The following is a 13985-nucleotide window of genomic DNA, read 5'->3' on the forward strand; positions in this document are numbered from 1 at the left end:
AATAGTCTTAGCCCCTTCACTATTTGAGATCCTGCATCCAGTGTTTATGGTTTTTCTGTCTCCTCATCTGCTCTCAAGACTGTCAGCAATACTTCTCACTAGAGCCTAAAACAGATTCACATCCCCCTTCCAATTTATTTTATTTTCCATTCAACTCAATAAACACTTAATAAGCATCTACTATGCTCAAGGCCATGTGCTTTCTAACTTGCTGTAGGCTTAGTAATCAGATAATACTCGCATTAAAATTACATGTAAAATGAGAGTAAACAAGCTGTAAGTATGGGCCTGAGGGTTCTCTTATGAATAAAATTCATGAGTTTTTCTGAATAAACTTTGTGACATTTACTTTGTCCATTTATTTTGACCTTTTCAGTTGTTTGTTTCCTCCTTAAATCTTGAGGATATACAAGATAGATAAATTTACATTAGCTGAGTTCAAGTCTCACTCCTCAATATCTCACTCCTTGGCAATTTGACTTCTGACCTCATTGCTGAAATGAAACTTCCCTTTTTAAAGGTTAAAAAAAATAATTGCTGCACTTTATTCTTCTCGTGATCTCTTTGCAACATCTGGTACCACTTGCCACCCTCTTCTAGAAATTCTCTCCTCTCAAGAGTTTTTGATAACATTATTTTCTCTTGTTTCTCCTTCAATCCATCTGGTCATTCCTTCTCAAATTCACTTTCTAGATCTTTATCATTCATATTACACCCTTAACTGTGTTTGTACCCTCAAAGCTCTACCTTGAATTTCTGACAATGTATCCTATCTCTTGATGATCTGATCAGCCCCTCATCTCTACGATGATAACTTCCATTTATCTCTTCAGCGTCTGCTCTCTATTCTGATCTCTGGGACCATATCACCAATCAGTTATTTCTAACTCAATGTCCCACAGGCACCTTATGTTCAACATATTCAAAATAGAACTAACTACTCATCATTTTTCTTCCCAAATTTCCATTTTTCTGTCAGGATTACTATTATCCTTGCCATTACCCAGTTTAAAAATCTCAAATACTTAGTCTTCCTCTCCACACATATTTAATCAATTGTTAAATCTTGGTCATCTCTCTCTGCATTTTTAAAATATCATCATCCCTTTCTCTCCATTCTCATCATCATCATCCCAATTAAGGTTTCTCACCGCTTTGCTTGATATTACAATAGCCTCCCAATTGTTTCAAAAAGTCAAGAGCAGAAGCAATGGGTGAAAATGATGCGGTACAGAACTTTGGAAGGATGCAACAATAACCCCAAAGCTCCCTGGCCTTGGGGAGTGATGTAGTTAGAAATGATGTATCTCTTTCCTTAGGCTATAGTGCCCAGGATGCTGAGACCACAAATATTGCTGGCTTTCAGGTGACAACCTATTGATCAGTGATTAATGGTATTTCTGAGATTAATGAGCAACAATAATGAGGTACTTGAATTTAAAGAAGGCGCAGAATAAAATTGGATATCTGCCACTTGATGTAGTAACTGTTCAGGGCTAAAAACACACCTCCAACAGGTTCCCCATTAGCTCTGCCCAGTGAACTCTGGATACTGCGTCTGCTCACAAATTCAGAACCAGACCACTCAACTTCATCTCTAAGCCATAAAATTAACATGTCACTGACACAAAACACCTGGTGTCTCTAACTTTTCTAAAAATTTACTTTCCTATTCCTGGTTCTTTGCTAACTTCTTTTGGAATCTAAATGCTTTAATTAGCATTATATTATAATGTGCTTTGCACCTTGACTAGTTGATGATGATGATGGTGATGATAACAATGACAAGGATATTTTTTTGGATATTAAGAAGGACATTCTTTTTGGCTCTTTTATGAACCTGCGAAAAGAATCTAATTTCTTGAAGGGGATAGGGTTTTCCACCACAATCATGTGCCATAACTTGTTTAGTTAAGTCCTAATTGATGGGCATTCATAAAAGTGCCAGATCTTTGCCACCACAAAGAGAGCTGCGATAAACATTTTGGAACATATAAGTTCTTTTCCTTTCCCCCTAATTATCTTTAGAACTAGACCTACTAGTAGTACTGATGGATCAATGATGGAAATGTAATGGAATACTACTGTGCCATAAGTAATGATGAGCTCAATTATCTTAGAAAAACATGGAAAGACTTGTGTGAAATAATAAAATAAGCAGAACCAAGATAACATTGCATACAGTAACAACTTTGAGTGAATAAGTCATTTTGACTATGAAAAATATCCAAACTAAAGATGAGGTTACATGAAGAAAGATGCTATTTTTATCCAGAGAAAGAACTAATTAATAAAAGCATAGAATAATTTTATACATACACTCATATGTATGCATATATATGTATACGCATATACTTACAAACACATTCATTTGTAATCAATAGTAACCTTTAGGGTGAGAGGAGGAGGGAAAGAAATGTATGATAATTCTATCATATATTTAAAAGGAATAGCAAGTTATACAAAACAGATGTACAGTTTCATGTGCAATCATCTTTTTAATTATACTATGGAAATGCATGTTTTTATCCAATAAAAAATTTTTAAAAGGGATTTTTTTTTAAAAAAGAAAAAAATAAGAGGAGAGGAATGTTGATTAGGGAAAGCTTCCTCAGGAAGCTTGCCTAAATTGTGCTTTAGAGTTGTAATTGGCTTCTGAGGGAGACTGCAGGGATTCTTCCACAGGATATCCTTCAGAATGTCTGCTAGTAGCTCAAGTGTAATTTTTATGTGGAGACAAGAGGATGAAGTGGGGATTCAGCTGATCCCCCTTGCATCCTTCATTACACAGATATCTGGTCATGTCCCCAAATCTTTCACTAGTTCTTACAGCATCCTTGTAATCTTATCACCTGTCTAGACGGCAGAGTGTTCAATAAAATACTGGATTTGTTCTGCCTTTAATTTGTTCTATGGCCTTGTTAACATTTTAAATGATTCTCTTCCTCCTTCTCTGCCCTTTCCTCTCCCCCACACAACTGGTGAGCCTAGGCTAATTTCAGAAAATGGCTTCAATCAGACTATACCTTTGGGGCCACATTGGGCCTTTCACATTGATCTATGGCTCCTATAGACCTCTCATTTCTACATCAGAATATTCTATTACACTAGATTATATGAGACTTTTAGCAGTCATGTGGCTCTATTGGTTAATAGTGATTGCAAACATGGCCCCGGAGTCATATCACAATGTGTACTATTGGAATAATAGCAAATTAGAAAAATGTTTTCTTCTGGTTGATTGCAACATATTTTCTTGCAGCTTTAGCTGCACTTCATCCTTAACAGGTGCCAAGAAGCCATAGAAAACTGATATTTCTGGAAAAAAAAATTCCTTGCTTTCCTAATTCAAAATAATTGCCAAAATGCTCTAGACTTGGGCATGAAATATTCCAGAAACACTACACCATTTAAATGGCCCCACTTCTTCCCTTCATTTAAATGTTAACAAGTTCAGTAAGACATGAGAAGATGGTGCCATGAAACAAACCAGACCCAAAGGAAATTAATCCCTGTCATCTGTGTTTAGTCATACTCGGTGGGTCATGCTATTAGACCATACCCCTTTAATACCTGGGAGAGCTAAGATAATTTGTATCAATGGCTCCAAATCAGTAAACCAATATAAGAGAAAACGCTCTTATGCTGTTCTCATTTAGTCCTTGATAGCACTGGAAAAGTTCATCTCAGAGACCCTGTCCACTGGCTTTCTAGGAAGCAGATTAAATTGCTCAAACTATATCCAAGGTGGGCTGTATTTCAATACTCAAGATTCCAACTATATTCCATCAATAGCTTCTCAAGTCTCAGGGGAAATCAAGATTGGGCTCATAACAAACAGAGTGCTACTTTGATGACTCTTGGGGCAATATGCAACAAGAACTATAATATTCATTGAATGGTACTCTGATCTTTTACTATTAGCCTTTGACATTGATGAGCCCTTGTTGGCTTTTGGTTTCTTTGTTGTTGTTTTTTATTGTATCTTTGCAATTTAGTGGAAAGAATGCTGAATTTGGTTTCAGATGCCCAACGCACAAATCCCACCTTGGATGCTGACTATGTGACTACTAGCTCCTATACTCTCAGAATTTTAGTCTTCTTACTAGTCAAATAGAACTAATATTTATATTATTGTTGTGATGAAAGTAGTTCATAAATTTAAAGAAGTAAATAAATTAAGCTATGATTATCATTATAACAGACTCCCCAGTGTTAGATTTCCTTTCTGCAAAAGTTGATTGTATTAAATTAGTTCTAGAACTTAAGAGAACAAAGTTTTGGGGAAAAATGATGGATTAGGAGCCAGGTTCAAAGTTCAGCTCTTACTCTCTCTGTGATATTTCACCTTTGTGGGCCTCAGTTTTGTTGCTGTTCAGTTGTTGAAATTGTTCCAATAATTCAGGTTGCCATTTGGCATTTTCTCAGCAAAGATATTGGACTGATTTGCCATTTTACAAATGAAAAAACTGAGGTAAACAGGGTTAAGTGACTTTCTCAAGATCACATAGTAAATGTTTGAGGCCGGATTTGAAATCACATCTTCCTAGCTCCACTCTAGCCTTTATCCACTATGCGACCCAGCTTTCCAGGCCTCAGTTTACTCATTTGTATAATGAGGATTATTTCTTTAGAATATCTCTAAAGTGCTTTCCAACTCTGAAATTCTAAGGTTCTATAGAAGCTTCTCAGACCTATTACTATGGAATATATTCTCTATACTCACCAAATTCAGTAGGCTATAAATGAACACTAACTAGAAATATTTACCATCCAAATGAAAAGAGCATTAGATGGAAAGCACAGAAATTTGGATTATATTTCTGCCTGCTACTATAGCTGTGTGAGCTTGGGCAATTCATGACCAATCTGGGGCTTAGGTTTTTTATGTGTAAAGTAAGGGAATTGGATGAGATGACCTCTAAAATGACTTCTAGTTTTAAAATTCTATGATTTTTACCTTTACACCGTCACTGTGGTTGACTGGCCATTATTCTATTGTCATATCCCACTAGAAGACTGCAAAAAGTTCTATAACTGGCCACAGTTATCAGACACAAAGAAAAAACTAGCAATCATGGCTCTGATGGAGAAATAGGACAGGGATAATTCATTATCATAATTAACAATAATAATAATAATGATAATAATAATAAAAATAAAAACAAGCACTTATATAGCACTTGCTATGAATCAGGCATTGTATTTTACTATTATCTCATTTAATACTCACACCAATCCTTTTAGATAGGTGCTATTATTTAAAATATATGGCTCTATCCACTGTTCCATCTAACTGCCCCCAGCTTGGATCTTAAGAAATTTTTTTCCTTTCATAAAAGTCTAAATATCTTTAAAATGATACACATTATTCTTACTTTTTTGGGGTCTAAACAGGAAAAATCTAATCACTTTCCTGTGTGACAATCCTTCAGATATTTGAAGACAGTCATTATTCTTGTTGAAGCTAAACATCACAATTTTTTTTCAACCATTCCTCATATGACATGAACTAAAGGCCTTCCACCATCATTTTTACTCCTCTGATATGCTCTCCAGATAATCAATGTCCTTACTAAATTTTTGGTGCCCATTACAATAGGGACTAGACCTATGAGTTTATGTACAGGTCGGCCTTTTTTTCTGCAACTTATTCTCTCAGAGAGTGTCCTAATACATTAAAAGATACCAAGAATCATATCACCATATGTTCCAGAGATGTGAATTGAACCTAAGTCACCTGGCTCTAGGGCTAGTTCTCTGTACCTAAAGCCCCTTAGTGCCTAATACTAAACATAAATAACACTTCAGAAGTGAGAAGGGTACAGAAGAGCTGACACTTCTTCATTCCTGAACACAATGCATCCTATTACAGAATTAGCTTTCTTGTTGCGCCTATTACAAAGGTAAAATTTTGTCTAGCCCAACTTTTTAAAACAGCTTTTCATTTTCAAAATATATACAAAGATAGTTTCCAACATTCACCCTTGCAAAATCCTATGTTACAAATTTTTCTTCCTCCTTTCCCCCTCTCCCTTCTCCCCTAATCACCAAATAATCCAGTATATGTTAAACATGTGCAGTTCTTCTATATATATATTTTTCCCCACATTTATCATTCAAGAAAAATCAGATCAAAAAAGGAAAAAATGAGAAAGGAAAAAAAAAAAGCAAACAACAACAAAAAAGGTGAAAATGCTATGTTGTGATCCACATTTAGTCCCCACAGCCTTCTTTCTGGGTGCAGATGGCTCTCTCCACAAGTCTATTGAAATTGGTCTGAATCATCTCATTGTTGAAGAGTCATATCTAACTGAGTTGATCATCACTGTTTTTGCTGTGTATAATTTCTCTTGGTTCTACTCACTTCATTTAATATCACTTCATGTAAGGCTCTCCAGGCCTTCTAGCCCTACTATTACCATCTTATAATTATAAGGCAACTTATTGAACCAAAATCTAAGACTTGTATATTTCTCTTTATTAAAATTTATTTTACTAAGATAAGATCAAAATGAGTCCATGATTTAGGCATAAAGAACAAGATCATAAATAAATTAGAGGAACAGAGGATAGTTTACCTCTCAGACTTGTGAAGAAGGAAGGAATTTGTGTCCAAAGGAGAACTAGAGATCATTACTTTATTTAAATACTAAAGAAGGGAAAGGGACCTGTATGTGCCAGAATGTTTGTGGCAGCCCTTTTTTGTAGTAGCTGGAAACTGAGTGGATGCCCATCAATTGGAGAATGGTTGGGTAAATTATGGCTTATAAATGTTATGGAATATTATTGCTCTGTAAGAAATGACCAACAGGATGAATATAGAGAGGCTTGGAGAGACTTAAATCAACAGATGCTGAGTGAAATGAGCAGAACCAGGAGATCATTATAACTTCAACAACAATACTATATGAGGATGTATTCTGATGGAAGTGAATATCTTCAACATAGAGAAGAGCTAGTCTAATTCCAATTGATCAATGATGGACAGAATCAGCTACACCCAGAAAAGGAATACTGGGAAATGAGTGTAAACTGTTAGCATTTTTTGTTTTTCTCCCCAGGTTATTTTTACCTTCCGAATCCAATTGTTCCTTTGCAACAATAACAACAAAATTCAGTTCTGCACATATATATTGTACCTAGGATATACTATAACATATTTAATATATATGGGAATGCCTGCCATCTAGGGGAGGGGGTGGAGGGAAGGAGGGGAAAAATTCGGGACAGAAGGGAATAGAAGGGATAATGTTGTAAAAAAAATTACCTATGCATATGTACTGTCAAAAATGTTATAATTATAAAATTAATAAAAAAATTAAAATTTATTTTACTTTATTTTACTTGGCTCAAAATTCTAGTCTTTCAAAATCTTCTTGAATCCTGATTGTCACCTAGTATATTAGATATTTATTATAACTTTGTGACATTTACAAATATGAGAAACATGACAGATAAAAATGAATAATAGCACAATCACTGATCACTGAGGTAGCAACACTTTTTTCTCCTCTACATTGAAGGAAAACTATTAATGACTACTTTTTGGGTCTGACTTTGAATTTTGGATCAGTATAAGAAAAAAAAGTCCTCTCAGAGTTATCTTAGCAAGATGCCTAATTCTATATTTCTTAAAAGAGAGACTATATGCCCTTTTGTCAGAATGTTAAATCCTGTTCTGGGCTCGATTTAAGTTTATTATTAATGGTTGTGTAAATGTAACTTTACCTCTTTGAGCCTCAGTTTTCTTATCTGCAAAATGGAGATATTAATATTTGTACTATCTGTTTCACTATAATATTATTAAGATCAAATGAAATAAGGAAAGAAAAACACTTTTGTAATTATAAAGCACTATGTAAAAACAAAGGAAAGTCATTCATTTTCTATCACTTAATGTCCTAAAACCTCTTCTTGGAAAACTTTCTCATTTCCTCTAATAAATTTCTGTTAACTTTGTGGAAGCCCTCTCTTTTCTTCTATTTATTGAAAAGACAATGAATCCAGTAAGATAAAGAATGAAATCATACATTCAATAGCAGCAAAGTGTAACCAAAGGGCCATCATATCCTAGCCAGGAATTGGGCATGGAACCCCAGTTGCCTGATTTGTGTGTAAACCTTTTCAGGTGTTAAGCCTGAAACATCTCCATGGATCATTGTACACTGCAACAACAAGATTATATGATGATCACTTCTGATGAACATGGCTCTCTTCAACAATAAGATGATTCAAATCAGTTCTGCTTGTTCATGATGAAGAGAATCATCTATACCCAGAGAGAGGACCGTGGGAGCTGAGTGTGGACCACAACATAGCATTCTCGCTCTTCTTGTTGTTGTTTGCTTGCATTTTTTTTTGCTCTTTCTTTTTTTACTGGTTTGATTTGATTTTTCTTGTGTGATAAAATAATTGTATAAATATGTATGCATATATTGGATTTAACATATATTTCTACCATGTTTAACATACTACCCGACTGCTCGCCATCTAGGAGAGGGCGTGGGGGAAAAGGGGGAATATTGGAACACAAGGTTTTGCAAGGGTCAATCTTGAAGAATTGTCCATGCATATGTTTTGAAAAATAAAAAGTTTTAAAATAAAAAAGAAGCATCTCAAGAATTCCACTATCCAGAATTCTACTGTTGACCTGCCCTGACTTCCTGCAATAACATTATAGCCATTCCTTAGAATCAGGGATTATGATCTGGAAGGATGAACTCATTGCCAAGTTTTGATCCATCAGTTTTGCCATTCACCAAACCATACAAGGTAAATGACAATAATTCAGCCAAGGCTATCCAATATCAAGCCTCTAGTGACTAGAACCTTTTCTAGGGCCTCAGATAGTGTCTTGGTTTGGAAAAAAAAAAAAAAAAAGGGTGTCACTACATTAAAGAGCAGAACATTGTACAGAGTAAGGTATAAAAGACTGAAAAAGTAGGTAAGGAAGGAAGGACTTTCTGATTGCCAAAGAGGATTCAGTATTTGATCTTAAGGGCAATAGGGAGGCACTGAAGTTCAGTGAGTAGGAGATGACAGTGTTTAGATCTCAACTTTAGGAAAATCACTTTAGTCATTGAATGGAGGACTGATTGGAGTGGGCAGAATTACCAATAGGATATTGTAATAGTCTGGCATGAGGTGATGAGAGTTTGTACCAGAATAGTGGTAGTTTCAGATGAGAGAAAGGGATGTAACAAAGAGATATTGCAATGGTGAAATAAATAGGTCTTGGCAACAGATTGGTTATGAAGGGAAGGAGTGGGGAGAGATAGTGAGGAATGCAGAAAGACGCCTACTTTTGAGTATTAGGGAGCATAGCAACAATAGAGGCAAGAGAGTGGAAGGATTGGGGTGGGGGGGATAATGAATTTTATTTTTGACATATCCATCTCCTAACTCAAGACACTTTCATGCTAGGAATTCTCTCTCTACTCATCTGTCTTCCGTCTTCCCTGAAAGGCTATAAATCTTACCTTCTACAGAAAGCCTTCTCTGATCTCCTTAATACCAATGCCTTTTTTCTGTTGATTATTCCCAATTTATCATGCATACATCTTATTTGTACATAGCCCAGTGCATGTTATTTCTCCCATTGGATTTAAACTTCTTGAGAGCAGAACTGTTTGTTTTTTGTTTCTTAGCATCCTTCACATCCAATACACTACTGGGGAAGAACAGAGGCATTGAGAAAGATCCTGAGGTTGAGAAACATGAACTTAGAGATTTTAAGAGGATAGAAGGGGTTAACAAACTATGCTCCATAGAATCATGAAGAGTCAGACACAATTGAAGGACTGAATAACAAAAAAAGCACTTATCAAAGTGCCTGATACAAATCCAACAATTATTGACTGACTGACCAGCACTTTTCCTCAACCAAACCAAGAGAGTCATGTGTGTTAGTTCTTACCATCATCTATAACTATTCTATGTCTAAGATCCAGAATTAAATTCCCTTTCTTTAATCACAATTTTCTATTCTATATCTCTTATCCCTTTAAAAACTTCCTAGAAAAAGCCATAAAATGTTCATTCCCTCTACTTTGTTATTTTCTGCTCATTTTTAATCTTTTATAAATGGCTTCCAATCCTGTAACTTGATCAAAATAGCTATTTCCAAGTTTAAATGAAAATTTAACTACTAAATCTTGTAGTTCCTTTTTAATTTTCATGCTTCTTAACCTCTTTTCACTGTTGAACATCTCATTTTCCTGAATATTCTTTTTCCTTGACTTTCTCAAGAGTGACTATTCTCAATTCTTTTCTGACTGATCCTTTTCAGGGGCCTTTGTTGGCTCATCATCTATCTCCTCATTCTAAGATTCTGCCTCTCTTTTCTTCTTTCTCTACATACTCCCTATTGGTATATCAACAAATCTTTTGGGTTTATGTATTGTCTTAGCCTTGATGCCAGGCCTTAATCCTTTGAGATTCCAGTCATTCATTGTCAACAGCCTGCCATGTTCCTGAATATCCCATGAGCAACTCAAATTAAAGACATTTAAAATGCAATTCAGTATCTTCCCTTCTAAAACTTCTAAAGATACTCCTTTAAATCTTTCAAATTCTATTGAGAAAGCCTTAATAATCTTGGGGTCATCTTGCACTCTTGTATCTCCTTCACTCCTCATCAACAATTTGTTTCCAGTTCTTATCAATTACCTCCTGAACATTTACTTATATCTATTTTTTTCTCTCTTCTCCACAGTTATTAGCTTAGTTAAGATCCTCCTTACTTCTCTAAGTGGTAAAGTAGATAAGAGTGCTCGACCCAGAGTCAGAAAGATCTGAGTTCAAATATAGCCTCAGTCAATTAATTAGTCGTGCAACTCTAAGCAAATATTTAACTTCTCTCAGCTTCAGTTTCCTTATCTATAAAACAGAGATAATACGAACACCTATCTCTCAAGACTTTTATGAAGATAAATGAGATAATATTTGTAAAGCATTTTGCCAAAAACATATAAATACTAGCTCTTATTGTGATTGAAATTGTTTTCTCCTGTCCAATTCATCTTTCACACAGCTGCCAAAATAATCTTTTCAAAAATTATCTTTAAAGATATCATTCTTCTATTCAAAAATATTTAGTGGCTTCCTGCTGCCACTAAAATAATAAATAAACTCTTTAACTTGGTATTTAAAGCTTTCCCAGAAGCAGGCTCCAGCCTCCCTTTCCAGACTTATATCATAGTACTACCCAATACATGCTGTCTCTACATTGTGCAGTCTGTCTCATCATCCCCTCTTCTGATTCCTCACACATTCCATCATTCCCTTTACATCTTACTGGGTTTTATTTTCTTCCTCTTTTAAGGTTCAGTTCAGTTGTACCTCCTATAAAAATACTCCTTTGATATTTCTAGTCATTAATAATTTCTTCATTCTTAAATCACTTTTTGCGACTAATCTGTTTATATTTCCAGTAGAATGTCAGCTCCTTGAAGGCAGGGATCTTTGTTTGTTTCCCCAGTACCTAACATAATGTTTTACACTCAGTAGATACTTAAAATCCAAATTGAATAAACCTCGTTGTCCTATTGTTTCTTGATACCTCCATGAGGCCCCAGTTCAAAAACATCTTCAAGTTATTAAACATACAGTTGACCTGGTGATCCAGGGCACAAGAAGATGAGGGAAGGGGGACAGAGCGAGAATAGAACTCTTTCTGGGAGATAAATACACTTGCCTGTGACTATGTGGATTGATTTCCACATTTTGTACTTTTAAAAGTAGGGAGGGAGGAGCAGCAACAGCCTGAAGAGGTCTTGGAAATTCCCTAAAGCTTTAATATCTTCATAATTAATCTTCCTTATACACAGATCTGGTCATGTCAGTGCCATATCCTTAAACTTTCAATGCTTCCTGTTAGCCAGGCATTGAAGGATTTTTAAAATCTAAATCCATGATCCTGCTTGTATAACTTCATATCACATTATCCCATATGGCACACACTTTAGAAAGCAATAATATACACTGGATTACTCGTGTTCCAGTAAATGCCCTACTCTTTTTAACATCTGTATCTTTGCTTATGAGTCTGAATTGCCCCCTTCATACCTTATCACTGGCTGTTGAAATTCAAACTAAAATAGTAACAATATTTATTTAGCAATTTAAGGGTTCTACCAATGCCCTTTGAGATTGGTAGTCTGTGTATTAATCCCATTTTACAAATCAGGACACAGAGTCAGAGATGCCCAATATAATTTAACAACCAATGAGCGTCCAACCAGGGACTGGATCTCAAGTTTACTGAGTTAAGTCCAATGCTCATTATGCAATATATAAATGTTATGATAATATTTACTCACTTGTAAAACCCAGATCAGATGCCACTTCCTCCATTGATATTCCCCCAATCTGTGCCCTACCCCAGTTTGAAACAAATATTTTTATTTTTCTCATTTAACAGAGCATTCTGTGTTCTTATAATCCCTTACCAGGTCCTACATTGTTTTCTACTTATTTGTATGTCTTATCCTGCCTCCCTATCCAAAACAATTCTCTTTGCTCTCCATTTTAAGTTTTCTGAGGGCAGAAACCATATTTCATTTAATCTTTGCATCCCTATTAGTTTCTGCCCATAATAGGTAATCTAGTAAACATTACAAAAGGGAATATGCTCAATTTATTGCATCTGTGCTCATCTTACTCTGCAAAGATTTTGGAAAAAAGATGGGCTGAAAGGATTGCTACTTACGGGACACCAATCTCAAAGATGTTGTTCTGGATGAGCTGTTTCCCCAACATGATGATACTGAGTTGAATGCAGAGCTCCATAAGGCAGCCTCCTGGAGCACACTGTGAGGTCAAACAAAAAAAAAGTTTATGGGAAAGGAGGTACAGAAACATAATGCCAAGGGGGATGAGGAGGTCCTAAATTCCCTAGAACTCCAACCATTCTGGGTGCACTTGATTGCTGTCATTGTCTTGGCTACCTTAGCTAGGATTCCATTCTGGAGATATCCTGGGTTTGATAGGATTAGTTCTAGGGTTCCCCAGTGCCTTCTGGAAATCTCTGGCCATATCATGGTAGGGGTGTCATAGTTAACCCAAGCTTCCCCCCTTTCCTGCTTCTCTTTATGTTTTATATTCCCCTGTGACAGTGTAAGCTCTCTGAAGACTGGAAGTGTCTTTTAGCAACAACACCTGACATATTAAATACTTAATAAAATATTTGATCGACCTATCTATGTTCTTAGATAAGGGTCATAATAATGTCACTTGCCTCTTCCATTCGGTAACCATCAAACACATAGACATAACTCCCAGGTCTGCCAACAAACCTGAAATTAAGAAACAAGACAACAATGAGGGAAGGAAAAGATAACTATATCCTTAGGGGTGGACATGATTCATCTACGAAATTACCTCCTTACAATGTCTTTCTTTGTAATTTCAGCATAAATATCCATGGGGAAAGAGGATAAATACAGACCAATCTTAATAATAGGTAGATTATCTGGAGGCCAGGCATTTTTGGTGTAGTGCAGAAAGCACAAGATTTGGGGACTGAAGTTAGGTCTGAGTTCTGGCTCTGTTATTTATAAGATTCATGACCTTTGGGGGAAGCATGACAGTAGGAAAAATACTTTCTCTGGAGTCAGAGATCACTAGTTCAAACAAACTTCTGCTATAAAGTGAAGGGGTAGATTTGATGGACTCTGAAATCCTTTCCAATTCTACCTACACCTTATAAAAATTCTAGAAATAGCAAGAAGATCAATTTGGATGAAATACAGAGTGTCTAAAGTGAGGATGATATGTAATATATCTGGAAACAATAGGGAATTATTGTAACTTCTTGAACAACAAAATGGTATGGGTAGATATAAGTTTTAGAAGGATTACTGTATGGATAAATAGATTGGAGAGAAGGGAAGTTGGAATCTGTCAAATCAGAAGAAGGCTATCCCAATAGACTAGGTAAAAGGTGATGAAGACCTGGACAAAGATGCTGGTCATGTGAATTA

General features: G+C 35.6%; 1 protein-coding gene across 2 annotated transcripts in view; it reads right to left on the bottom strand.

Moving 5' to 3' along the window:
* The window catches only part of ANO2 (anoctamin 2), a 531090-nt gene that overhangs the window by 72112 nt on the left and 444993 nt on the right, over positions 1 to 13985 (bottom strand). For both annotated transcript variants that reach the window (XM_074269016.1, XM_074269017.1), the window contains 2 exons: positions 13241 to 13298; positions 12713 to 12813 (listed from right to left, as the gene is read on the bottom strand). In XM_074269016.1, the coding sequence (XP_074125117.1) occupies positions 12713 to 12813; positions 13241 to 13298 (159 nt within the window). The remainder of the gene's footprint in view (positions 1 to 12712; positions 12814 to 13240; positions 13299 to 13985) is intronic.

Source organism: Sminthopsis crassicaudata, chromosome 5 (genome assembly GCF_048593235.1).
Source record: "Sminthopsis crassicaudata isolate SCR6 chromosome 5, ASM4859323v1, whole genome shotgun sequence".
Taxonomy (NCBI): Eukaryota; Metazoa; Chordata; class Mammalia; order Dasyuromorphia; family Dasyuridae; genus Sminthopsis; species Sminthopsis crassicaudata.